The 26,057-nt window shown below is 57.4% G+C and overlaps 9 protein-coding genes across 9 annotated transcripts; 4 read left to right on the plus strand and 5 right to left on the minus strand.

Annotated features, from left to right (window-relative positions):
- Positions 1 to 307: 307 nt before the first annotated feature.
- K437DRAFT_257288 (uncharacterized protein) lies at positions 308 to 3,617 on the minus strand. Its single transcript, XM_013387065.1, has 5 exons — positions 3,322 to 3,617; positions 3,159 to 3,248; positions 3,029 to 3,084; positions 2,672 to 2,941; positions 308 to 2,602 (listed from the first exon to the last, which is right to left on the minus strand). Exons 2-5 carry the CDS (start codon positions 3,213 to 3,215, stop codon positions 733 to 735), a joined length of 2,253 nt encoding a protein of 750 aa, XP_013242519.1. The 5' UTR covers positions 3,216 to 3,248; positions 3,322 to 3,617; the 3' UTR covers positions 308 to 732.
- Positions 3,242 to 4,223, minus strand: K437DRAFT_144783 (uncharacterized protein). Its single transcript, XM_013387066.1, has 2 exons — positions 3,322 to 4,223; positions 3,242 to 3,248 (listed from the first exon to the last, which is right to left on the minus strand). Exon 1 carries the CDS (start codon positions 4,012 to 4,014, stop codon positions 3,454 to 3,456), a length of 561 nt encoding a protein of 186 aa, XP_013242520.1. The 5' UTR covers positions 4,015 to 4,223; the 3' UTR covers positions 3,242 to 3,248; positions 3,322 to 3,453.
- On the minus strand, positions 3,982 to 5,893 carry K437DRAFT_257289 (defective in cullin neddylation protein 1). Its single transcript, XM_013387067.1, has 6 exons — positions 5,647 to 5,893; positions 5,211 to 5,454; positions 4,746 to 5,114; positions 4,490 to 4,662; positions 4,349 to 4,403; positions 3,982 to 4,238 (listed from the first exon to the last, which is right to left on the minus strand). Exons 1-6 carry the CDS (start codon positions 5,647 to 5,649, stop codon positions 4,147 to 4,149), a joined length of 936 nt encoding a protein of 311 aa, XP_013242521.1. The 5' UTR covers positions 5,650 to 5,893; the 3' UTR covers positions 3,982 to 4,146.
- A 4,663-nt stretch (positions 5,894 to 10,556) lies between these two features.
- K437DRAFT_295010 (uncharacterized protein) lies at positions 10,557 to 15,265 on the plus strand. Its single transcript, XM_013387068.1, has 3 exons — positions 10,557 to 11,188; positions 11,295 to 12,870; positions 12,984 to 15,265. Exons 1-3 carry the CDS (start codon positions 10,841 to 10,843, stop codon positions 15,107 to 15,109), a joined length of 4,050 nt encoding a protein of 1,349 aa, XP_013242522.1. The 5' UTR covers positions 10,557 to 10,840; the 3' UTR covers positions 15,110 to 15,265.
- A 766-nt stretch (positions 15,266 to 16,031) lies between these two features.
- Positions 16,032 to 17,298, plus strand: K437DRAFT_274757 (uncharacterized protein; the record flags this gene model as incomplete). The annotated part of the gene is made up of 3 exons (XM_013387069.1): positions 16,032 to 16,630; positions 16,707 to 17,011; positions 17,093 to 17,298. Exons 1-3 carry the CDS (start codon positions 16,254 to 16,256, stop codon positions 17,296 to 17,298), a joined length of 888 nt encoding a protein of 295 aa, XP_013242523.1. The 5' UTR covers positions 16,032 to 16,253.
- K437DRAFT_248164 (Sm-like ribonucleoprotein) lies at positions 17,221 to 18,147 on the minus strand. The gene is made up of 4 exons (XM_013387070.1): positions 18,004 to 18,147; positions 17,751 to 17,831; positions 17,561 to 17,614; positions 17,221 to 17,457 (listed from the first exon to the last, which is right to left on the minus strand). Exons 1-4 carry the CDS (start codon positions 18,133 to 18,135, stop codon positions 17,434 to 17,436), a joined length of 291 nt encoding a protein of 96 aa, XP_013242524.1. The 5' UTR covers positions 18,136 to 18,147; the 3' UTR covers positions 17,221 to 17,433.
- A 338-nt stretch (positions 18,148 to 18,485) lies between these two features.
- On the plus strand, positions 18,486 to 19,636 carry K437DRAFT_257295 (zf-U1-domain-containing protein). The gene is made up of 4 exons (XM_013387071.1): positions 18,486 to 18,643; positions 18,705 to 18,743; positions 18,822 to 18,881; positions 18,967 to 19,636. Exons 1-4 carry the CDS (start codon positions 18,625 to 18,627, stop codon positions 19,545 to 19,547), a joined length of 699 nt encoding a protein of 232 aa, XP_013242525.1. The 5' UTR covers positions 18,486 to 18,624; the 3' UTR covers positions 19,548 to 19,636.
- On the minus strand, positions 19,587 to 21,740 carry K437DRAFT_257297 (DEAD-domain-containing protein). Its single transcript, XM_013387072.1, has one exon. It carries the CDS (start codon positions 21,359 to 21,361, stop codon positions 19,649 to 19,651), a length of 1,713 nt encoding a protein of 570 aa, XP_013242526.1. The 5' UTR covers positions 21,362 to 21,740; the 3' UTR covers positions 19,587 to 19,648.
- Positions 21,741 to 21,931: 191 nt separating this feature from the next.
- On the plus strand, positions 21,932 to 25,627 carry K437DRAFT_257298 (Nop14-like protein). The gene is made up of 3 exons (XM_013387073.1): positions 21,932 to 22,710; positions 22,772 to 25,406; positions 25,517 to 25,627. The coding sequence occupies exons 1-3, from the start codon at positions 22,089 to 22,091 to the stop codon at positions 25,569 to 25,571; spliced, it is 3,312 nt and encodes a 1,103-aa protein (XP_013242527.1). The 5' UTR covers positions 21,932 to 22,088; the 3' UTR covers positions 25,572 to 25,627.
- Positions 25,628 to 26,057: the final 430 nt, after the last annotated feature.

A 26,057-nucleotide genomic window follows, 5' to 3' on the forward strand; every position in this document is an offset into this window, starting at 1 on the left:
CCCTTTCTCTCTTGCTCTTGTACCCTTCTTCTCGATGAAGAGACGGCGAGGTAGTGGTGGTGGTTTGAGGGGATGGCATGGCATGGGCTTTACGCAGCAGGCAGGCATCAGAGCGGAGAGGAGCGCGGATAATTCGAGTGGTGCGTGAATAATTCATCCACCCAACTATTATGGCACGCTTAGAGACTAGTAGCGGTGTCCCGCGGCAGTCCACTCAGCAGACAGAGAAGGGGGGAGGAAATAAATCAAGCATGGAAAAAGAAAGAATGGTTTGCTTGAATTTGCCGGCATCCACGCACTCTCCCAGCAGCTTCAAGTGCCCAGTGTGCTATGGTGGGTGCCCAACCCTTCCCCAATCCCTTTGTTTCTTTTTTCCTGCATGTAGCAACTCGCTCCTCTCCTAACGGGCGGAACGACATGATTCGATTGGATTCGATTCGATCCCACCAACCGCTTCTCTCTTGTAGAATACAAGCGCGCACGCCGCCGTCGTTGTTCCGAATCAAATCAAATCGGCCGCAGGAGGACAAGCGGAGCGATCGGGGGACGTCATACATGGTGGGGTGGATGTTTGCTACTGCTGGTCGATTTCAACCCGTTTCGATCGCATGGCAGCAGTACGTAGCTGGTAGGATAGGTGCGAATTGCAGTCGGGAATCGCCTGTGCCAGGCCTGCTTTGGCTCAACGAATTGATCAACACATCGATTAAAAAGATTGTCCCTCGTCGTGTATCATCGATCATAGTACGTGTCTAGCACGGAATCATGCTTGCCGCCACCGCCGCCTAGAGGCTGCTGCTGTGGCTCGTCCTCTCCAGCAGCACCGGAAACGTACTGCGCGTAGATGTCCTCAAAGTTCATCGACGACTGCCGCGACGAGCCGCTGACCCCCCCGCCACGGCCACCGCCATCGAAGCTTGCACCACCATGGTGAGCCGCCTCACTGTGCAGGTGCTGCTGTTGCTGCGGCGGCGGGGCGCTCCCAGCCCTGAGCTGTGCAAAGAAGCTCGAACCTTCCTCGGCTTCCGCATCGGCGTCGGCGTGCGAAGACGGATAGATCAGCGGCACAGGCTGCCGCGCCTGCATCTGATACTGCTCTGCAGATGGCTCCTGGAACGAGCCCTGCTGGCCATATGCCTGCCCGTAACCTTGATGCGCGTATGGTTGCTGCTGCTTCTGTTGATGCGGCTGGTACTGCCGATGATCCGGCAGCTGTTCTTCCGCGTACGGCATGTATGCACCCAGATCCGGCAACTGCTGCCGCCGCTGTGGCCCCGCCTGCGCCTGTGGAGGCATGGGAGGCGGGTACTCCAGACCCTGCACGCCGCTCGTCTGCGCATGCTGCAGTGGCGGAAAGTCGAGACCGACGTCTGCCACCATGGTCGGTGCCGGCGCCATCGGCGGAGCCGCCGCTGCTGCCGATCCAGACTCCGATACTGACCGTGACACAGGCCCTGACGCTGACCTCGAACCGAGAGGCCAGCCTTGTTGAGAATGCGACTGCACAGGCGCGAGCTTCGGAGAGTAGCCCGCAGCAGCGTGGTCTGGGGGATATCCGTACGGATCGGCAAACGGTGCGCAGGGGGGCACCATCTGGCCATGCCCGTGCGAGGGGGCCCAATCACCACCGCCATTGCCAACGAGATCATGCATGTGGCCTTGGATGCGCACCGGCATGGCGTCAGGGCTGAGCGTATTCGGCGTGCTCCACCCGTCCGTCCCCGCGACACCTGCACCGCCCATGCCGCCCGCATAACCAGCGTGCGCCACCAAGTGCGCACTGCTGGCATTTTCGTCTGCGCCGCCATACATCCCGCCGCCACCGCCATTATCATAGTGTCCGATCGTGCTCGCGGGTGGGGTCATGCCCATGCCGATAAACGCACCCGGGGGGAAGCCAGGACTTTCTGCGAATCCCATGCCTGGCACATCGCCAGGCGGGACCATCGCGCTCGCGACGCTCCCAACCCGCTTGTGCCCTACAACAGAGCCAGCAGCACTGTTCGGGTTGGAAGCCTTGCTGTCGTCAGCAAGGAGGTCGACATCGAGCGTCGGAAGTGTCGGCTGCGGGATGGCGCGCCCAACGATTTCGCCCTTTTTGTTCTTCAGGTGAGAGAAATCGCCCTCGGCCTCTCTGCGTGCGATTGCTGCCTGCTTGGCCAGTCGCTGCTTTTTCTTGAAACGCACCAGCTCACTGATCCGTTTATCAATCTTGTGGCAGCAGTACTCTTTTAGGTTGCCCTTGATATAACACAGCATAGGCAGGTACATCAGGCCCGCGATCAGGAGCAGAATCATCGAGGCCGCAAAAACGAGGACGGTGAACAGCATCGTGATGAGCAGAGCAGCGGTGAGCCACGAGCCTTCGTAGTAGTCGCTGAACTCGGTGCTAAAACCCTTGCACTTGGCAAAGTTGAACAAGGTCAGTGCGTTGATTGTTTGGCGAGGACCATCGGCAACGAGGAGGCGTTTCCATCCTTTGAAGGTGAAGAAGATGAAGAAAGCAAATTCGTCCTTCTTCTTCTTTGAATTGTTGATCTGGCAGAAGAAGCAAAAGTGGTTGTAACTTCGCATCGAGTAGTAGTTGTTTGCCATCACGTTCCTGAGTTGAAACGCAGAGAATTCAGCGGACTTGACCTCTGTCTGATGCCTACATTCTGTATGAACTCACGTGTACGCATAGCTGATATCTCTACTTCTGACAATTGCGCGAGTTTTGTGCGCTTCATATGCGAGGAGCAGGAACGAGAAGAGGATACAGCCGCAGAAAATCCATTTTGAGTAGTCGATCGAGACGTAAAAGCTGCTGCCACCATTCTTGTCGCAGTTCTGGTAGATGCTCGAGCGGAAGTGTCCGATGGCCAGCAGTGTCACAGCTGTGTAGATGTCGGCAATGTACACTGCGAACGACTTGGCGATCAGACTCCAGAGCAGGCCATATCTGTGCATGTCGAAGGTAAAATTCGGGTACGCGCATAGATAAGCGACAAAGGTGGATAAGTCAGCTGGCATGAGCGGATATGCTCACCTGAGCTGAGTCAGGCATCCCCTAGACCGATAATCCCGGACATCAATGAAATCAAACTGCGAACGTAGAGCCATTCACTAGGGTCAGCCCAAGGTACACGAGACTCTGCGTCGTAGCCAGCACGACGCGCCTTGTGATCTGGCACCTCCTCGCGCTTCCAATCTGCGCTGTGTCCACAAAAGCACATTATAGCTATGCAAGCACGGCTCAAGTCCCCGTGCTGGAAATAGTGTGATTAGCATCGCATTTTCAAGGGGGGAATTGCGTCGACGTTGTGAGATGATGTGTCTTACCCAGTGGCGTGCAAAGCGTGAGCGCGAATCCGATCGCCCAATGAAAGTGCGTGAGTTTCAAAGCCTGAAGACGGATATATTTCGGAGGTCGTGGTCGAAGAGCTGCTCGCCAGCGAGCCGCTATCCCACCATCTACTCTTGGATGTTAGAACTGACGTTAGGCGTACGAGAATTGAGAGTAGAGGAGTGACGATTGCGCGTTCGGGAGAGGGAGCGGCTCTGCCTCCCCTCGTGACGACACACACGAGAAGCAGGGTGGAGCCGGCAGGGGACGGAAAGGGGAACGAGGGAGAGAGAGGCCGAGGAGGGTCGTGAAGGAAGGCGTGAGGTGAAGGGGGTGTAGAGAAGCCGGGGGAGGTTGAATAGTATTGATGATGGCCAAGGCAGGGAGCTAATGAGTTGGTTCTTGGGAGAGCAAGCTGCGAGAGGTGTTACATGTAGGCACAGGAGCAGTGTGCCAGATGGCCGGCCAGATGCCGCGAGACAGCGACAGGAGTGCCGACGCGTAGCTGGCGGCAACGAAAGCCTTTGTGCCAAATGTATGTGGCACCGGGGCTGTGTGTTCCTATCCGTCACGTGCCAATGCATTGAACCAAATCCATATTGCCAGGTTACTTCTCGTGATTGTATCAGTCGCAGAATCGCCTTGAGAATCACTTCGCGTCGAATGTGGCATGTATTGTAAGAGAGCATGGTTGGATCTCGGATACATGCGAATAGCACCTTGACCGGCTCCACCCGGCGGTAGCTTAAAATCACCCTGTCCGGTTCCCATTGCCGCCGACCCCATGCTTGTGCATCACCGCAAAAGCTCACACGACACGCTCAATCCTCCTCCATCGCATTCGGCCCGCGGCCGGCCGCGATCTCGTCTCGTGCCCAGTACACAAAGTCATCAATGACCGACGGCCAGGCACCTTCGAGAAAAAAATGGGCAGGTGGGCAAGCAGATTCGCGTGCCAGCGTCAGTCTCGGTTGCTGTTAAAGCATGATGGCACGCGATCGCAGCCTTGGCAACACGACGTACCATCCTCATCATGGTTCTTAAAGTCTTGATCGATCTCCTTTGTAAATTCGAGGAACTATGTGTCGAAGGATTGAAGCGCGTAGGAAGTCAGCGTTTCCTCGTAGTTGTGCGACTCAGGAGCGAGAAAGGTATAGCACGCACCAGTGCCCAAGTATCCTTTGACACGGCGCGGCCATCAGTCTTCTCTTTTAGATATCGTTTCCACATCTCCAACTGGCCTTGAGTAAAGCTCCCGTTGCTGCTCCCGTCCGACTTTGCAAATGTAGGAGCATGTGGGATGATCAAGTCCCAGAATGCAATGGCAGTCTCGAGATCTGTCACATGATGCAGGGCGACGGTCAGCGATGCCGTCCTGTTGCTCACAATCTAGCGTCACACAGTACAGTTGGGCACATACCTAGACTCTTTTGACCTTCCCGCCTCGCAAAGCCGTAGGTGAATTCGTACGTCTTTGTGTACAGGCCACCGCTCTCTGATGGCGAGCCGTTCGCAACGTTGTTGACGCTGCTGCCCGCCTCAGTCCGAACGCGCCTGTCTTCTTGAAAATCTTTTCGAAGGCCAACAAGAACCTGTTTTTGCGCTTCGATCGTAGCCGCTTTGTCGAGCAGCAACCACCCTTTGATGAAGTCTGCTCGTTTGAATTTGCCCATGGCAGGGGCTTTGAGGTAGAAGCAGAGCGCGAGCACGACGACGTCTTCTAGATCTAGCCCGAGATGCGCAAAGTACTCTTGTGTGCCTTCGATATCCATCTCGTCCGCACCTTCTTCTGAATACGTATACGGGGCGAACGTCAGTCGTGTTACAGCCCCATGCTCGAAGCTAGCTTCCACGGGCAGAGTCACCGTCTCTGACGAAAGCGCACCTTTGTAGTCATCGAACAACTTTCCCAGCTTCTCCGTAGCCTCTTTTACCTTCTTCTTCTCCATACTGCTTGAAGAGCCCGCCTTGGCCGCATTGGATATAGCGACCGGGTCATTGTAGAAATCATCTACAGCGGCCTCGACACGATAGGAGTTGTTCTTAAGCAGCCGCGTAGCATCGGCAGTCGAGGCATTCGTGATGGCACGGAAGCTACGCAGAGCGGCTTCTTTTGATGTTTTGGTGGACTAGTGAAATGGATGATGAAATTGGCCGAGCGAGTATGTCAGACAACGGATTCACAAGAGTTAATGTGCCAACAAAGGTATCCTGTGCTACCGCAAAAGTGCTCGTTCTGCCTTGCGAGCCACAGCGCATCATGCTGGACCATGTGCAGCGTATATGTACGGGCAATGCTAGTAATAGGACGCTTTTCTCACCATCTTGATAGATAATCGCACACGGCTGCGATGATTCCAAGTATGCGAGGCGCTGCTTCTGGTTTCGCGTCTGGCGCCAGGATCTGGGCCACGATACCCAGAGACTCTAGCTGGCTGTGTGCAGCCGCGACGAAAGCGCGAGAGAGGGCCACGCGGGCTAGTCGGTCTCCAAATTATGTCGTCAGGACCTCCGCGACATCGAAAGCGTGCTACACTAGGAGACCGCTGATTAATTCGTGGCGACGGCAATGGGAGCACAGCACCGCCTGCTTCAAAGACATGCATATATTACTTTCGCTGACCGCTTTAACCCATTCCGCGCTCTCCACGGCTGTACGACATGCCGCATGACGCGCTGAGGCGGGTCGAAGATATTCAACTGACCGTGCTCAGTACTGAGCGTACACCGCATGCTAAACGACCAGACCCATCCCATTCGAATGTAAATAAATGCATGGCAGACCGGATGGACTAAGTCAAACGATGCAAATACAAGATGGGGCAAGCAGTGTAGATACAACAGATGGGCAGATAAATGAGCGTGTGGACGCATGTAGATAACCTCGACGCCGTAGACCTTGGCGAGCTTTGTTCCCTTACAACTACAAAATCAAAAACGACCGCTCTCAAGCGCCTCCGCTCCGGAAGGAGCGGAGCGAAGCGAAGCGGAATACAACTGTGGATGATGCTATCGCGCGATCTCGGACTTAATCAAGCTGGTGCGCTTGTTCACGAAACTCGACGCCTGCGAAAGCTTGCGCGCATGCTGCGGGCTGGTCGTGGCGTCTCCGCCGTCCGCAAGGAGACTGTCGAGCTCCTTACGCGCCTCCTCCTCTCTCTTCGGACGCTGAGGGGTCAGAGCGGCGGGTGAAAGTGGCGGCACAGAACTCGGCTGCTGCGGCGACTGCGGCGACTGCGGCGGCTGCGACGCGCCGGTTGTGCTGAGCCAGAAAGGCATGTATGTCGCCCAGCCTGCGGTAGTCGCCGCCGTGGGACTCGCGAGCGAGAGTGTAGGTTGATTGGAAGCAGCGGCGGCGTTGGCATTCAGTTTCTGTAGCGCTGCCATCGCGCCCAGTCTGGTGCTGTCTGCGCGGCTGGAGGACGTGCCGCCTTTGGACGCGGACGATGCGCCGCTGAGCGACCTGCCGCTCTCCTCGGCATTGAGCATCGATACGAGGCCTCCTTCGATGCCATTCTCTTGCAGCGACATGGAGAGGCTCGCGCTGGAGCGATGGCCCTCGGCCCGCGTGGCGAGCGAAGGGCTGCGGACAGACATGCCTGAGAGTCGCTTGGGCAAGCGGAGACCGGAAGCAGTCGAGATGGCGCCGCTGGCGGTGCTGTCCGCGACGGAGTCCCCATCGTCACGGTCGTCCTCATCGTCATCGTCATGGTATATGACAGACGAACGCACGCTACCGGAGCCCGCCTCGGACGGCGCAAGGTTGCTAGGCATGCGTCCAAGACCCTTCAATGCGGAGAAGTGCTGCAGCGCCTCCATGGATGACACGCGGCCCTTGGACATGGACGGCATCGGCGACACTGTGCTCCACCCCACGTCATGTGTAGCCACCGGCGGCGGATCGATCGGACCGCCGCCGCCCCTGACAGAGGTGTCGGGCGTCATCATTTGCGATGAGAACGCGTCGGCCAGTGACGACGAGGACGCAGTCGACACGCTGCGCGAAGCGAGGCCCGTAAGCAACGAGGGCACGTTCCTCCCCCGTCGCAAGCCAAAGCCTGAGCCAGTCCCATCGATTTTGCTGCCGCCAGGCTGCGAGGGTATGCGATCGTGCTGGGTTGTCATTGTCGCAGCCGACGGCGGCGGAGGCGGCGCTTTTATGAGCGAACCGAGCGGCGAAGCCAAGGGAACAGTACCGAGAGTCGACGATGAGAGCGCAGACGATGTGTTGCTGAGCGAAGCGTGCGACGCGGCGCCAGACCCCACAGGGCCGCTCATAGCGGAAGACTCCAGCTGGTTCTTGGCGGCAAATTCGGACGCAGTGTCTGCCGCATGATGGTCCGAACGCACTTGCCCCTCCTCCGCGGAGGGAGCAGTAGGTATGGTGCGCTTCAGCACCTTCTCCAATCTCCTCGCTGCCGTCTTGCCGATGGTAGCATTCTCATCCTTGGCCTCGACGATGCCCATGAGGCCGTTCCCGCCACCGATGGACGGAGATACGAGCGGGTTGGAGAACGACGGCATGCGCCAGTGCGACGACGATGCCGGGGATGCGGATGGGCGCAAGGTGGAAGAGAGTTGAGCCGGGAAGGAGAATTGCGGTGAGACCATGCTGGCGCTCGCCGTCGGCATATCTGACATGGTCCGCGTCATGCCGCTGCCACTGCCTTTGGAGCCAATGCCCAAGACCTTGCACATGTCCAGCAAGCCCTGCATGTCGGCATTCGCCTTCTCAACCCACTGCATGGCCATGCGGTTCCCTTGAAGCTGCAGCTGCAGCTCAGCCTCGCGCTGCGTCATTGTCGTGTCCAGCGCGCGCTCGTACGCCCGGAGCCGCGCAAGCTCGTGGCGAGACGAGAGCGTCGATATAACCAGCGCGTTGGATACCTCGAGCGCGTGCATTGTCTCCATGAGCAGCGCGTCCAACGCCGGATTGTCGTCGTCCTCGACCTCGTCAGCGTGGTCTTCGAGACGCAAAGGAGCCTCTTCGGACGTGTCCGCGTCTGCGCTTCGAGTGCCTTCCGGCGTGGTAGGCCGCGACGAGGAGAACGTGCCAGGCTTGGCGCGCCTACGATCGGCGCCATCATGCGAGCGAGCAGAGAACAGCGAGGGCGCCTCGGCGTCTGTCGACGACAGGTCAGTCGCGACGTCGCTCGACCGCCGAACGACGACACGGCCAATGGCGTCGCTGTCCTGTGGCACATCGGCCTGTCCTGGTTCATGATCTGGCTCGTCGCTCGCCGACGATGGGCGATGGTCTGAGTTGACGGCCGTGTCGCCTGTCCACGTCGACCAGCGCTTACTCCGTGCGTTACTGCTACTGGAAGGCGCAGGAGGGGTGGCAGCGGCGATGGCCGTAATAGCGGCAGCTCGTCCCACCGGGTTCTCGTTCCGCTTTGCACCTCCCGTCGCCCTGCGCACTGGTGAGTCTTGCGCTTTCGGCAATCGTTTGTTCACCGCTGGAGCAGCGCCCGTAGCAGATATATCCCCTTCGACTGGAACCTGGGCGCTCGATGCTCGTGGAGTAGAGCCTTTGCTCACAGCCGAAGGACGACCGACAGCGCTCTTTCCGAGAAGAACGTGCTTGATCGCTGACGCTCTCTCAGAGCCAGGTGTCAATGATACTAGCTTGTTCATCGACTTGGACGAAGGCAATGTGGGTGGCAGTGTGGATGCACCCCTCGTAGCGGATGCCAGCGCTGGTCTACCCTCCGGGCTCCTTTGCGGTGCGTTGGTCTGACTGCGAGGGCTGGCTGTGGATGTAGCTGGTCTTTGCCCTGCTGACAAGCCAGAGTTGGCAGCGAGTGCTGCCGTCGTGGCTCCTTTGCGAGAAGGAGAAGGCGTCGGTGTGCCCCGAGAGGTAGGCAGTGCGCCTGATGTCTTGAGGGGAGCGCCTCGACGCCCTACAGATGCTGCTGGTCCGACAGCAGTCCTCGATGCTGCCACGCTTCCAGCGAGGCTAGCGCTGCGGGTATGCTTCCTTCCCTCTATCTCGCTCTCCGTGCTGGGCTTAGTGATCTTCCCAGCACCGATCACGCCACTTGCCGTGCTTGCGCTTCGCTGGCGTTGTTGTTGTTGCAGCTGCAGCTGTCTGGCCGACGAGGAGCGTGGCAATACTGCACTGGCACGTGGTGGAGGGACCCCAGTTCGAGATGATGATGATGATTCCGCCATAGGAAGAACTGATGTCTGTGTCTTGGTTGACCTTGAGCTCCCAACAGCCCTGGAAGCGACCAAAGAGGCCCTCGGGGCCTTGACGGACGAACCATTCGGAGTGTTGCTGCTGCTGCTACCGGTGGTGTTGCTGTTGATGGTGGTGGGCTCGACACGGCGCAGCCGCGACGGCCCAGGTTGCACAGACGCGCGATTCATCCCCTTTGCACACTCTATTTGCTTGACCGCGTCCTCTATCGAGAGAGGCAGGCTGCACTACCTACCGGCTTTCGTCGAGCACATGCATCGAGTTGTCAGTCAGATGGTCGTGCTATAGGATGTTCATTTTCTCCAGTTTATAATGCGAGCACTCACCATGGGACTTGACCATGATAGCACCTTTATCTTTTGCCACTGAAGACCGAACAAAGTGTCTTCCGTACTAGGGATTCGTGACAAGCTTCGTGAGCGATGCGTGGGGATGGAGTGGATGGGCGCTTGAGGTGCGAGTCACCACGCGGTGCCTATCGAGCTTTGCGGTAGCTTGGCAGACAAGCGAAAGATGCAGCTCTTCCCAAGAGAGTTGAGCTGACTGTAGCGCCGAGCGCAGCCCATGGTCACAACGACATACAATAACAAGGGAGAACGAACGAGATGCATCAAGGATGTTTGCTCTTTGGACGGTCACAGGAGTGATGACGCAGCGATTATCACATCGATATCCATCCAGCCAGATCTGCTGGGGAGTGTTGCTGCTGAGATGGTGGGCGCGGAGGCACGCAGCACTGCAGCAGTGCTGTGTTCGACCTGCCTTCAGCGCTCAGGGGGAGGGTACCCAGCGCAGCACGGGCCGCACAGATCAGCTCGGCGCTACACGTAGACAGTCCTTTGACCGCCTCATTTATTTTATTTTGTTTCTTGGCCCCTTCTCGGTTCTCCCGGCCGATAGGCCATGCTGGTCACACTTTCCATTCACCGCCGCCGGATGATACTGCGTGATGCGCAGCGCCGGCACAGAATACGAATATTGTCGTTAGCTCATTGGACCTCCATCGTCAGCTTATGCAAGTAGCATTCATGCAAACATTGCTTCTTCAACCCAACGTCCAGATTACGCACACAACCTCGCCGTCGGACAGCGCAATGAACACGTGACGCGCGCCAGCACCTGCACTAGCTTTTTCACACCCTCTTTGTTGCCCTTGAGGCACGGCGTAGTGTCGGTGTGCGATCGAATTCCTGCCCGGCCTAACCATCTGATGGCCCACGACATCGTCCACAGCAGCCCCCACATTCGCAACGGAAGGGGGGCGGTACAACCTCCCTTTTGATACCTTTTTTGTCGCAAGGCGCTCTGCAGCAATGCATTCGGTCTCGCACAGTCGCGCAGCATCCGGCGCGCTGGATGCCGCCAAATCGCCGTCAACCAGCTCCTCCGAACCTGCTCAAGGCGCCTCACCCGAGTCGAGTGATATACCAGGCACTGCAGCGAGGTCCTCTCGTTCATCTGTCCCCCTTTCTGCTAGCGGAAGTAGCAGCACCGCCTCAGCATCGGCGCCAGAGCCCGCGCCAGAAAGCTTAGCGCAACGCCGCACGAGCATTTCCCATGCAGCAAATAGACTGTCGCAAGGCGCAGCAGGAACAGACTCTGCAAATACTTCATTTGGATCGGGGGGAGAACGCACAGCGACGGCAGATGTTGCTGAGCTAGTGAGTGGCCAAACCTCATTCATGGCCAAAGCGTGAGACGCAGTGGTGTGTGCAGGCCTCTGAACCGCTGACGGCGCCCTGCAACAACCTTTTCTGCCTTTGACAGATGCAATCTGTGCAGCACGAGCTACGTACACCCGTGCATGGGTTGCTCTCCATGCTCGAATACCTGCGGAAAGACATCGCGCAATCCGCCGCGTTCAACCTGCCCGATGCCCATCCGCTGCTTGCCGCTCGGGCGCCGTCGCAGCCGCCGTTGCAGGGTAGGACGCGTCTATTCGCTTCGGCTCGAGCGCACGCACACACGCATGGTAATGCGCACGCCAACATGCATGTGTTAGCCAAAGTGGCGAGCGTGCAGGCCAAGCGCGCCGCCCAACACGTCCTCGACGCCGTCAGTTCCACCGGGCAGAGCTTGGCGCAGGTACCGAGCCAGCTGCGCCTCCCGTCGCACGTCATGTCTGCTGCCGCCAAGTCCAGGTGCTTTGGCTCGCCGGAGAGTGCGAGTGCAGCGGCAGGAACCAATCCGCCTGCTGTACCAGGGGAGAACGGCGAGGAGGCGAGGGGGGCTGATGCTGCCGCGGCGCACGAACACGAAGGCGCCGGAGGTGCAAAAGCGACAATTGGGCGTAGTAAATCAAGCCCCGGCGCTCTCCCCATGGCGGCGGTGATGACGAAGGCGAACTCGGCAAACCACTCTACTTCCCCCCCATTCTTACCGATCGTCTCGTCCTCAACACCGACATCCGAACACACTGTAACCACATCCTCTGCCTCATCCTCTTCACCTTCCCTCGCCACCACGCCAGCGAGCTTGACGCAACCGGAACCGCCGTATACCAGTAGCGCTCCGACGACGCCTTCCGGCGGCGCAGCGGTTGGCAGCGAATCAGACGGCGCGACACCGCCACCACTTTCGTTTCCGAAGGGCCACCTATCCGCCGCCACCGCCTCGGATCTGGCGGCGGTGCTGCGCGAGGAGCGCCGGAGCTTGCTCTCGCGGCTCGACGGCGCGCTCGGGCTCGTGGAGAGGCTGCACAACATCCTGGACGACTACAACGACTTCGCCTCCGAAATCCTCCTTGCCGACCGCGACGCAGCACACGGATTCGGAAGCTGGGCCGCGATCGCTCCCACTACCCCGGTCATCGACACTGCGGTTGAGCCACGCGCAGCTGCCCTTGGTGCACCCACATCGCTCGCCAATGCCTTCCGCGGACTGGCGCTACACGACGCCTCCTCGCTGCCTGTGTCGAATTTGGCATATGTGCATCCTGCCATATCTGCTCCTATCTCGACATCGACATTGGCATCAACGCCGAGGGTAGCGCAAAGCGACGCTTCAGAAGCGAATGTCCACACGCCGATGCTGCACTCGCGTTCTCAATCTCGCTCGCGAATCCTCGCTTCGGCATCATCTTCGGAGCGCGAGATAGACGGCATACCGCTGACCTCGCCGCCAGCACCGTCATCCAACTCAGCTGGCCTGGGCGATTCCGCTCACGGGCCTGCTGCTCATCCCGGCAGGGACTTAGAGTCCAAGGATGCGATACTGGACGAGCCGGTAAACTTTGGCACTCTGCTGGACGAGGTCGCGTGCGAAGCTTGGAACCAGCAGGTGCGCGCGCTCAGGGCGGAGGACGCTGATGCGAGATTGCCACCACCCCCAGAGCTCATCTTGCGTGAGTGGCTTGCTGCAGCCCCCCTTTCCTCCAAATTTCGTGCGCAGGGTCAGAGAGATTAACGCTACCGAACTTATAACCCGTGTGTACCGAAATGCCCCGTGTGATTTCAGAGATTGATACGTCACTTCGACACGTCAAGTCTGTCGTGTCCGTCACGACAGTCAAGAAGCTGATGCACAAGCTGATTTCGAACTCGCTGCGCTTCACAAAGGAAGGTTACGTGGAAGTGTCCGTCATGCCTGGCATCGCAGGCGAGGACACACTCGACGCAGCACAAGCCGAAACTGACCGGTACGCCGAAGCGGCCCTTGCGTCCGAAGCGCTGCGCTCTCCAACGCCGCCAGCGATACGCAACGATCTCATCTCCATCGTCGTGGAGGATACGGGCGAGGGAATGACGTCGACGTTCATGCAGGAGAACCTTTTCATGCCGTTCCAGAAAGCGAACAGGTTCAAAGCGGGTGCGGGGCTATCGATGACGCTCTGCGCCTCCCTCGTCCGCAAGCTCCGCGGACGCATGCACATTGCCAGCGACGCAGGAAGAGGCACCATCGTCACTGTCACCATCCCCGTGGTGCATCACTACAATACCGACATTTCCCCCGGCCAGGAGTTGCCGCCGAGCAACGTTGATAGACTCGTCTACCTGTACGGGTTTGAGGGGATGGGGATGCAGCGGTTGGCGCAAGCCATCACTGCGCAACTCGCTACATTCGGCAACTTCTATTGCACGACCTCCATCAAGGACTGCGACTACATTCTGCTGCCAGAGGAGAAATGCATCCAGACGGACGCGGGCGTGGAAGCAGTCTTGGCACAGTGCCGGCCGGGGGTCAAGATCGGGGTTCTGCAGGCGCACGAAGATGTTGGCATCGAGCGAGCTGCTTCCTTGAACCGCAGCGAACCGCCCGTCTTTGTCACACGCAAGCCTTTCGGCCCGAAGGCATTTGAGGCGTTGCTCGGCGCTTACAGCTTGTCGCAGCTCAGCAAGGCCATCGATGGCGAAGTATCCGGTGCACTGGCTGGTGTCAAGGCGAACAATGGCAAATGCGAAAGCAGCTGCAGTGAAGGCGACTACTTTAGCGCGCAGAGCCTTTCTGAGAAGCAACATCTGAAAGAGAACAAAGACGAGATACAGGGATACTCCGCTTCAGTCGGCAGGATGGACGGACAGGCACTCGTGGGATCGGAGACTTCTGGTGATGGAGAGGATGAAGAGGGAAAGCAAAAGACTGTCGAAGAGCGTACTGCAAACGAAAGGCTGTTCAAGGCTGCTAAGAAGAGCAGTCGAGGTATCCTTCCAGATTTGTTGTTCGCCCCGTCGACCATGGACGCCATCCTTCGAGCTCCGCAAGCGCGCGCTCCCTTGCTGCCCCTCCGGCGCAAGTTTGGCTCGACAGGGCAGCAGGACAGCGAGTCGGGTCGCTCACCATTGTCGTCCGCCTTTCCCATCTTTGCGGGCTCGATGAAGTCTATCATGGAAGGGCTCGCTCACATGCACCAAAAGATCATTTCCCCGAACTTGCAAGCATCCCCGGACACGGCAGCAGACGCTTCCACCGAAGAAAACCAAGGTAGCAACGCTCGGCCTTCCAAACCTGGAGAAGCCCTGCGCAGGACGGCGACTAAAACGGTTGCGGCGGCGGTACCGCCCGCGGCCGCGTGCGACACTGTTCGTAAGCAAGCAGAGGAGGAAGCAAGCGCTTTCAGCGTGCTCTGTGTGGAGGACAACCCGCTGAACATGCGCGTGATGACGCAAATGCTCAAGCAGTCGCGCATCCTGCAGTTCAGCGCGACTGACGGCGTTGAGGCGGTGGAGCTATTCAAGGAAGTGCGGCCAAGCGTCGTGCTGCTGGACATCAACATGCCGCGCATGGACGGTTTTGAGGCGTGCGAGGAGATGCGCAGGTTCGAACGAGAAGAGGTGGAGCAGGACAAGCTCCTAGCATTCAGCCCTACACGGAGAGTCGCCAGTCGCATCGTTGCCGTCACGGCGCTATCGGACGACTTCCACCAACAAAAGGGCCTGTCCGTCGGCATGGACGACTGGCTCACCAAGCCGATCAAGATGAATACGATCAAGAAGGATCTGGCCGTGTGGAAGGAGGAGTGGGAGCAGGCCTTGGAGAAGAGCAAGGCGCTCGAAGGGCAAGGCAGCGCCGCCTCTGTGGCCGAAGTATATGGTTCGACGCTCACAGCCAGGCAGGGGGACGCGCCGGTCGCGACACAGCCATAGCACGGATCAGAAGGTCACAGGATAGCGGGTTGCATGCCCCTCAAGCTATATTCAGGAATATTGGCAGCGGCTGAGTGCAGAGCATTCCAGACAGATCGGAAATCATCACATTGTATTTTGCTTGCACTCTACGAGGGAAGCCCGCTAGCACATTGCAATATTCCAGAGTCCAGCGATCAGACATGAGCGCATCACTGATGTTGCGATGGCGAGCCAGCAGCTACTTCCATTCGTGCATCACACACGGCGTAACAATTTCTATGCCGATGCCCAGCTTTTCGTTTTGTAGAACTTCGTCATGTGAAGCCATGCGCTTCGATGTCGACAGATTAGTTCCATGCCATCATTACCGGCCGCCGGGCGCCCTGTCAGATGTGGATTACCATGTCTAGCTGTTGATTTAGCATCATCAAGCATCTCGGACCCGGCAGCGAAAAGGACCACAAGCGGTTTGATCATCTCATCATCCAGCTCGCCATATTCGCGTGATCTGACTTGCGCCCCTCCGGGTTCGCACCGCCCAGTTGGGCGAAACAATGCCTCAGACCTTGCACCTCATCGATGACCAGTGCCGATTGAGGGATCAAGGCGAAGCAAGGGGCAAAACACCACCAAAAAGCCACGCCTCGGCGCCTTGATGCATGCAACAGTAATCTTATTTGTATAGAGTGTTTCAATGTGCCGTAGAGATTGCAAGATGAATGAACCCCTGATGATATTCTTGCGAGCCGTGTTGTATGCATACATGGCATGATGATGCCCTTTGCATGCTGGTGGTGGCAGACGAAGAGATGTGAGGCGAATCAATCACAATCATGCATCGCGCGAGTGTACCTCTCTGTATACATTCCACCTAAACGTGAAACTATTGAGGCGACCACTGGCACGGATCAGAAGGGCGTTTGCGCACAGAGCCCTTGAATTCTGTGCTTGTTGGGTGCCGCAACGCATTGACTCGTCACGCATTATCTCGACCTCGATCGTATGCGATGCGATGATGAGGTTGCTTGCTTCTTTCTTGCTATAATACAATGCACTCCACTCAAGCAATCGTATCCTCGCGAGCAGTGCCTACTCAGCGAATGCGCATTCACCCGTAATAGACCAGCATTACCGCTGAAAGCACTCTCGTCACCATCTAGCAATGTTGGTCCCTGCCATGTCACGCGCCGGAACGCGTGCATGTCAATCTATCCTCAACATCAACCTTCCGCAGTCAGCTGGTTCGGCGTCGACCTTCCCATCTGCAGGTTGTCTGTACTGCAAACGTGAATATCAACTTTTCGCGCGAAATTCCTTCGCAAACAGCGGCAGTATCAATGGCGGCAAGAGGAGCATTGGTGTTGGCGAGAAGGGACGAAAGGATGCTCGTCTGAAACTTCCGCCAACCCTCTCATGCAGAGCAGGGAACTTTCCGCGTTGCCCAAGACGAACATTCTTGCATTCTTCGACTGTCAGCGCGATCCGCAAACCTGATCCTGGCGGAAAGCCTGTCGGCCCTAATGATCGGACAGTCTATGAGTGAGTGCATTCGACTGAGGCTGCGTGTACGCCTGAAACTCTCTGAACCGATTTTCACTTGCCCCGACTGCCGTAGCGACTTTACCAACATCTTATCTCCCAATGCACTGTCACCATCCTCTCCTTCAGGAGATCTGGGCTCTTTGGCAGAGGGTCCAGTGACAATCACATCCATGTCACCGCAGAGTTTCACACTCTCAGACGGTCTCGTGGTCTCTCAGCCTCTACTTCTGCTCAACGGCCAAGTCTTTCTATGGCTCCCGCCCGCTTTGGATCACAGCCGGGCGGCGCCGAACGGACAAGGATGGGAAGAGTGGCTGGAGCAAGCAGGAGGAAGAGATGAGATCTGGAAGATTTTGGAAGTCATTGCTCCCAAGCCAGGTACGTAATCGTCGATTCTCACTACTCTACCTAATGGAACAGCCCGGCTAAATGCGCACTTGCGTACCTTCCTCTATGCAGAAATTCTGCTTTTTGGTACAGGAAAGACTGTGCTTCCCCCGCCTCAACAGATCAGAGCCTACTTGGGCAGCAGCCTAGGCATTCAACTTGAAGTCCAAGACTCACGCAATGCGAGCTCGACGTACAACATGCTGCAGGAGGAAGGGCGTAAAGTTGCTGCTGCGCTTTTGCCAGCCGGTGGTTGGAATGGCACCTTGAAGAGCTAGATTCGATAGTCTTGCCTGATAGCCTACTTCCCCTAAATGTACACATACTCATATGCAGCAGATTACAATGGTTTGCTCGTTATTGCCGCCAGGCGCGACAGCCTGGCTGCAGACGGCCCTTCGGCCCGACTGGCCTCATGACCGGGACGGTGGAGATACCTGATTATGAATGTTGCATCGCTTGAAGTGTCAGACAGCTGTGTGAAGGGCAATACCAGATGCCCAGTCTTGCATGTGCAAGAAGGGCGTGGATGCGACTCACCAAGATGACACCATCACCTCTTACGAAGAGCATCTCGCTACTGCGCTTGACAGCCTGAGGCAAAGAATGTGGTATAAGAGTATTAGCGATGATCCTTGGTTTCTTCGCTGCAGATGTAGGCTATTCTTGAACCCGGCCTGCATTATTTGCACAGTCTGCAAACACGAGACTACGAGACGGAAGGGCTCACCTTGACGGTGTCTGATTCGTCGACGAGATAAACGGTCTCCTCCACATTGCCCAGGATGAGGTTCATGTGGCCATCGTACGCCTGTAGAGCCATTCAGAAGCATCAGAAGAAAAAGAGGGGAAACAAGGTCAGTCTGTCGCACAGACCTGAGTGTCGGACCTTAGGCGATAGGGCCGGCCATGATCGCAATGGCGCAGCAGATCTGTCCTTCGTGCGGGTTGATTTGTAGAGGATGCCAAGGAATGCCACTCACATGCAGCGTGCCTCGCACCTCTCGATCACCACGTAGCTTGACGTACACCCGTTCTGAGAGCGACAAGCGAATCAGGTCGAACGGTTCATTTACACCACTGGCAATTCCCACGTCCGCGCCCGTGTCAGCCATCTTGCTTTCCGATGCCTCACTGGCGTGCGCTCGAACAGGGAGCGACCAAGTTGTACTGCGGCTTCGCTCGGGATTAGTGAGCGTTTTGCAGTGTCGTCTAGATTGGATGGCAGAAGTACTTGAACTCAAAGCAGTCAGCAGTCAGATATTCAGAAGCTGCAGCCGTCATCCGAAAGCGCGCGATTCCGGGTGTCGAAGACTGCTCCTTCATGGAAGTGTGGCTGGGCACAGCAGTGAGAGAACAGAGGATCAACGGGTGGAAGGCTCGACGCGATGATCGCTATAATAGTAATACATACACTCGCGGAATGCCAGAATGACTTTTGACTTGAGATCAATCAAGACTTCTTCTCCAACCCCTCGTTCACCGCACGCAGTTGCTCAAGGTACGACTTCGACGGCGTGCAACCGAGCACAAGAAAGCAGATACTCTGCGCGACGAGTGTCCAGCTGCAGGAGGGAAGCAAAGCTTGCACCTGAGGTTCCACGATGGGGAAACATTACTGCGGTACGTCTCCGCTTCCACCCGCTCCTTGACTGGATGCATCGCTCATCCTTGACTTCTGCAGACTATTGCGACGTCTTTCTCACGCATGATTCCACATCGGGTACGTCATTACCTGCGTTCAAAGTTGATATTGTGCAAGTTCAGAGGCACTGATCCCGCACCTCCGCGTTACGCATAGTGAGAAAAGCGCACAACAGCGGAAGAAATCATTTGCAGAACGTCCGCGACTACTATGTCGGCGAGTACTATTCCCCTTGAATATGCGTCTTTTTCAGTCAGAGCTGACTCTATCGATGAAAATGTGTGGCGGTATGTTCTCTTAGGCATCGATAAGGCGCAGGCGCAAGCGATCATCAATTCAATCGTTGCGAACTATGATGCAAAAGGACTTGCACGGCCGCAAGCCTTTCAGCAAGGAACAGATGTGCAAGCGATGGGCTTAGGACATCCACCCCCCTTTGCAGGGCCGGGAGGGATGGGCCGAGGTCCCCCAGCCGGAGCATGGGGCTCGCGGCCACCGCCGCAAATAGGCTCTGGTGCTCCCATCCGACTAGGCGTCGATGCCCCTCAACAGTTCTCTGGGCCACCACCAGGCATGGGCATGCCCATGGGCATGGGGGTGCCAAACGGCATGGCAGGCGGTCCGCGTGCGCCACCAAATTTTGCCCAACCTCCCCCGAGCTTCGCTCAGCGTCCGCCAAATTTTGCTCAGCCACCACCTGGCTTCGTCCAGGGGTCCCCAACAGGCTTCGGTGGACAGCCTGGATCAGCACAGAATCCGCCGCCGCAAGGAGCCGTATATGGTCGACCACCACCAGCTTTGGGCGCACAGCCAAGTTTCTCCCAGGGGCCCCCGCCTGTAGATGCTGGAGGGCCGCCACGGCCGCTGGGGGGATACCGGTGATCGTCTGGCATCATTCAGATGCCCTATTCGGCTGGTTGGATTGGCGATTTATGTTGTATAGTAGTCGTGCAAAATTCTGGCTAAGCTACAGTTATGCGTCTCTACTCTTTGCGAAGCTTTGCCTTCTTTCGCTTTTTGTTCCCTGATGCAGCGGCAGCTGCGAGCTCTGCCTTGCGCTTGTTCCGCTCTCGTGTTTCCCCAAACTTCTCGTCTTGCATCTCCAATTTGGCCGTACGCTTGGCCGTCATGACCTTGTTGAGCTTCTCCAAGATCCGTTCTTCTCCCACCTTCTTCCGCCCTTGCGTGCCTGCTGTGTCTGTGTAACCCTTGAGCTCCTTAAGCTGGACGCCGATCTTTGCCTCGATGCTCTGGATCAACTCGACATCGCGTTCGGTCACAAAGCTGACCGCCCAGCCCGATTTTCCGTTACGCGCGGTACGGCCGACACGATGAACGTAGTCTTCCCAGTTGGCAGGAACATCGAAATTGACCACGCACTGCACCTCGGGAATGTCCAGCCCACGGCTGCCGACATCCGTTGAGACGAGGATGGGGACGCGGTGTGCGCGGAAGGCGTGCAAGTTGGCAAAGCGTGTAGATTGAGGGAGTAAAGAATGCAGCGATACGTTGGGGATGGAGAGCTGCGTAAGTAGGCGCGAGAGCTGCTCTGCGACGAGGGACCGGTTGACAAATATGATGGTCGGCGTCGCTTTCAGTCGGCTCTGCACTTCGTCCTCATCATCACTGTCGTATCCTTCTTCCTGTCCTTGTGCTGCGTCGTCGTCAAACACATCTTCTGCTGCATTCTTATCGCCAGAGTCATCTGCAGTGGCGTCAGCCTCTGTTGCATCTGAAGGAGCCCGTATTCGCCTTCCAGCTGGCGAATGCTTGAGCAGATGAAAGAGGTGCACCTCGCGCATGTGACTCGGCACGAGGATGTACCGTTGGATCAGCATTTCCGGTGTGGTTGTCGGCTGTTCGATCTTGCACACCAGCGGAGGACCTTTCTTGGGCCTCGCTTCGCCCGCTGGTAATCTACGTAGTGCACTCTCGGCATCTTCTTGGCCCTTTTTGACCAAAGCATCGATTGCTTCGGTCAACGTAGCGGTGAACAGGAGGGTCTGCCTACGCTCAGCCGGTGGCAGCACATCATTGAAGAGATACTGCAGCTGCGGCGCAAAGCTCTTGGTGAGCAAGCGATCCGCTTCATCCAGAACGACGAATCTGCACCTGCTTAGCAACCCTCCGACCGCAGCCGCGTTGCTCTGCAATATGTCCACAAGGCGACCAGGCGTAGCGACGATGACGTGCGGTCTTGAGTCGGCCAGCTGCGATGCCTGTCGAAGCTGATCTACGCCACCAACGACAAGAGCGCAATTCAATCCCATAGACGCGCCGCCATGCTTCACACCTTGCGCCACGGCCAGGAACTGCTCATGCAACTGCACGGCGAGCTCGCGTGTCGGCGTCAAGACAAGGGCAAAGCCAGCGACGGGATCGACGTACAGACCTTGCAATATGGGGAGCGCGAAGCACAAAGTCTTGCCTGCTCCCGTCTGTGCTCCACCAATGACGTCCCGCGGAACCGCCGCTGATGACGAGGCAATGGCCGAGGAGGAGGCCAGGATCGGCGGGATGGTCAGCGCTTGGATTGGTGTGGGCGTATGAATGGACAGGTGCGAAAGGGAACGAATGAGAGCTTGGCTTACACCAAGCGATGCGAATGTATAGGAAGATAACGAGTCTTGATCAGAGTCATTATCCTTTCCTTTCCCTTTGACATCGAATTTGATGCTAGTCTCGCTGGAGGGCATGGTGTCGACTGGGGGCATACTTTGCGTCCCATCCTCGGGCGCAGGCTCCCTTCCTTTATTCCCGCAGTCAATGGAAATTGCTCCGACATCGCCACTCTGTGGTGCCTTTCCTTGCGCTTCATTTCTTCGGTTCCTTTTGGCTAGCTTCGCCACGCGTACCCGTGAAGGCCCCGGCTCAAAGTCTGCCGGCTCGGCCTGCAGGGTGTCCGCCATGCTTGTAGAGGCGGCGCTGTGGTGATACGCGACCGAGCAGCCTGCTATAAGTCGATAAGCTACCAGGAGAGTGCTATCCAGAGGTTCTCCAGTACTTGACACGGTGGTCGAGAGGGGGGTTGCAGGTGTGTATCAGGCACAAGAAGACGCCTGTGCGAATGAGGTGCGGATGGATGATTGAGAAAGAGAGGCGAGACTAGAGGGGAGCATAAAAGTGTCATAACTGAGGAACCAACGTCGGAAACACGGAACTCGGGGCACACTTTTTTTTTTTGGCCAGCATCTGTGCACACTTGGCATAACTATCAACGCATCAACAATTTTGACATGCTGCTGCTATTTAGATTGGGCTATTGGGTTTCTTCAAGACGTGGGCTCCTACATCGTCCGTTCCCCATCGCTACACCTTGCATGGACCTGTGGATGCTCAGAAAGTGCGTGACTAAACGAACTCCGAAATCCAACCCAGAGTGTTGATTGAGTGGACGGAGTCCCGAAAGGTCGCTTAAAAACGATGGAGAAGAAAGGCAGCGGCGGCTCCCAGCTGTCGCAACTCAAAGCGCGGGTTCACTCCGAAGGTCTACACGCATTCGCTTCAGCAGGCGGCAAAAAGGGAAAGGGAAAAGGCAAGCAGCGCGCTGCCAACGGAGCTGGTGATGGCGAAGGACAAAGAAGAGGGGCCAAGTTAGCTGCACTGTCGTCTTCATTCGCATCAGACTTCGACACCAAGCTCACCAAGCCAAAGCATGAGGTGCTGGGCAAACGCAGCGGCCCTTCTACCGTCAAAGGCGCCATCGGCCGACCAGCACAAGCCAAGTCTGGTGGCATAGCAGCTCGAGAGGCGACCTTGCTTCCAGAACTGCAAAACCGACACAAGAGCGGGACATTCGTTGATCGACGATTCGGAGAGAACGACCCAAGTTTGAGCTTGGAGCAGCGCATGCTCGAGCGCTTCACCCATGAACGACAGAGGGAACGAAAATCGCAGGACAGCGGGAGACCAGGAGGGAGAGGTAAAGAGAGCGTTTTCAACCTGAATGATGGAGAGGAAGAAGGTCTCACGCATTATGGCCAGAGCCTCAGCACTTTCGATGACGATGATGACATGCTCGGTCTACCGTCTGACGAAGAAGGCCGTGAGTGCAATTCAGGCTTGTTTCAGTTCTGCAGCCTTACTGAAATAGAATCGTATGCCAGCACCTCTGCAACTGCCCGAGGACGCGGAAACGGAAGACGCGGAAGGCAAAGAGGATCGCCCCCGCACAAAGGCAGAAATTATGGCCGAAGTCATGCTCAAGTCCAAGATGGCCAAGCACGAAAGACAGCAAGTCAAGGAGGCTGACGATGATGTGCGGCGCGAGCTGGACGATGAGCTCGATGATCTTCGCGGCTTGCTCATGGAAGTACCCAGCGCGCTGGCCAATGGGGTACACGCCAGCGAGCCCATGGTCAAGAGTCGAAAGAGGCTCTTGGAGGAGGAGATGAAGGCTCGGGAGGAAGAGCGCGCCAAGGTGGGCGTGCCGCGGGAAGTTCCTGTAGAAGGACAGGACAGCAGGGCAGCGTCTATTGCAGCATTGACGACTGCTGCAGATACGCACAAAAAGCCAGTGTCTGCGCTCGCGCCGGCACCAGCTTCGGGGCCCGGTTACGATTCTGTCCTGCGCGAGCTCGCTTTTGAGCGCCGTGCAAAGCCGAGTGACAGGCTCAAGACTGACGCTGAGCTGGCAGCCGAAGAGGCAACGCGCTTGCAGTCGTCAGAGCGTGCACGACAGAGGCGCATGCGCGGCGACGATGAGGATGACGACGATGCTGGAGATGCTGAAGGTGGTGGCAAAAGGAAGCGGGGCAACGGGAAGGAAAGGGCGAAAGCACGGCGAGTTCCAGGTGGAGACGACCTGGAAGATGACTTTGATCTTGGCGGCGTCACTGCTGGCGAAGCGTATGGGCTTGGCCAAGGGTTAAATGCATTGCGGGATGATGATAGCGACGAGGGTGATCAATACATGGACAGCGTATCCGATGTCGAAGTGGATTCGAACGAGCTACAAGCTGCAGCTTCTCAAGATGGCGATGAGGATGAGGATAATGAGGGTAACGACGAGGAAGACGAGCACAACTACAACGACTTGGCGGACTTGGACGGCCTCGCGGAGCCCGGGGAACAGCTCGATTCTGACGAAGAAAAAGTTGCCGGCGCTCATGCTGAGGCGCTTGTGGACAGCAGAATGCGGGGAAAGAAGAGCGCGAATGCAAAAAAGGCCTCGAACGATTCGTCGTCGAAGACATCCGGCTCGACGCTCCCTTTCACCTTCCCATGCCCGGCAACGCACGACGAATTCCTGGACATTCTCGAGGACAACAAAATTGCAACCAAGGATGTGCCAACAGTGATCAAGCGCATCAGGACGCTGTACCACGCGAGCCTGGCGGAGGACAACAAGAACAAGCTGCAAGTGTTCCTGCGCGTGCTGGTCGATCATGCCATCTATTCCGCGGACCAAGCCCAGCGAGCCAGTGCCGCCGCTGCCGCGGGGGCCTTGAAGAAGAGCGGGAGTAGCGCTGCGGCACGAGAGGCGGCCGTGGCTGAGACAAGAGTCAACGTGGCGCTTCTCAACTCGCTGCTGACCCCCATCTTCGACATTTCCAAGACATACACTTCGAGTGCCGCGCACATATTTGTCGCGAAACTGCGACTAATGCAGCGAAACCTGACGCGCGGACTCGCGTCGCAGTCTGTCGCGTCCACGTCGCCATCTTCATCAACCTCGACCAAGAGCGTCGCGCGGACGTGGCCGGGCTTTGCGGAGCTCTCATTCTTCCGGCTCGCGGGCCTTGTGTGGCCAACAAGCGACCGGCAGCACGCTGTCGCGACGCCGATGATGATTCTCGTCGCTCAGTACCTCGCGCACTGCCGGATCCGTGCTGCAAGCGCGATCGCCGACATGGCGTGCGGCCTTTACCTGTGCACGCTCGTTGCGAGCTTCGAACGGGACAGCAAGCGGCTCGTGCCGGAGGCGCTCAACTTTCTGCACTACGTCTGCGCACTACTTGCGCCGCTGAACAGGCGCGCGAGGGCCAGCGTGCAGGCCAAGGCGGCCGAGGCGGGTATTCCGATGCTCGATTTCGATGCGGAGCACATGCGGAAGCTGCGTCTGCCTTTGCGGGGCAAAATGAGCGGACAACCGGTCAAGGGGGACTCATCAGGCGTCGACCTGAGCAGCAACAACAACTGCACGGGTCCCGCTGATCTGCTAGGCCTGCTCATATTCAACGACGACATCTCAAGCGATGCGGGCGAAGCAGCGCGCGTGCAGCTCTTCTCAACGTGCCTTTCGTTGCTGCAGACGTTCTCGGAGATGTGGAACGGCAGCGAGAGCTACGTCGAGCTGTTCGAGCCAGCAGAGCAGCTTCTGGCCTTGACGCAGCCGTTCCTGTCCAGCGCGACGAAGGAGCCGCAACAAGCCGGTTTTGAGCGTGTCAGTGAACAAGCGTCGTCCCTGCAGGCATCGTTGGGCAAGCGCATCCAGTTCGCGCGGGGCTCGCGGCGTACGCTGAGGCTGCAGGCGCACCGTGCGCTCGCGATCGCCAGCTACGTGCCCAAGTTTGAGCAGAACGGCTTCGACCCGCGACGGCGGCAATTCGACCCGGACGTGGAGCGGGCGCAGCACGCCAAGCTCACGGCGCTCGTCAAGAAGGAGCGCAAGGGCGCCGTGCGGGAGCTGCGCCGTGACGCGCAGTTCGTCGCGCAGGTACGCGAGCGCGAGCGCCAAGAGGAGGAGAAGGGGTACAAGCGCAAGATGGACAAGATCATGTCCGAGTTACAGACGGAGAGGTGAGGAGTCGCTTTCTATTTATCTATCTACCTATCTTTCTTCGTTTGGAAATGGCGCGTGCTGCACACAGATACTGATTCGCTTATGTTGTCTTTGTTTTGCAAATCAGGTCGGAGGAGAAGAAGTTGGAGAAGGAAAAGGCGCGTATGAAGAAACGTCGTTGAGATGCATGCGCACGTACTGTACTTTTTTATCAGATGCGAATTCCAACAAGGAGACGATCATTTTTTCTCTCTCCGCATGCTACCAGGGCAAAGCCGGCATGGTGAATGCAGCGCCAGCAGCCCGCACAGGCCAATGATGTCGCCAAGGAAGCACGCTGCTGGAGACCGACACATGATGGGAAGAGGGACAGTTATCGGGTGCATGTACGAAGGCAGACGAGTATAACCTGCGTCCGCTCACGTCGATGCATTGACGAACGTTGCACCACAGCAGGAGCGGCTATGACGTGCATGTGCAGCCTAGAATCTGGATGCAGGCTCGTGATGGCTGCGCCGAACGCACGTCTTTTGAATCGTTGGATCAATCGTCAATCCTATTTGCAATGGTGGGCGACGCGGGGCAAACCCTCTGCGTGTACAAAGTATGCTCTTGTTGGCGAAGGCGGAGAGCACGCTGTGCTGCGTGCTCTTGGTAGTAGTAGTAGT

This window comes from Tilletiaria anomala, assembly GCF_000711695.1.
Source record: "Tilletiaria anomala UBC 951 chromosome Unknown K437scaffold_57, whole genome shotgun sequence".
Taxonomy (NCBI): domain Eukaryota; kingdom Fungi; phylum Basidiomycota; class Exobasidiomycetes; order Georgefischeriales; family Tilletiariaceae; genus Tilletiaria; species Tilletiaria anomala.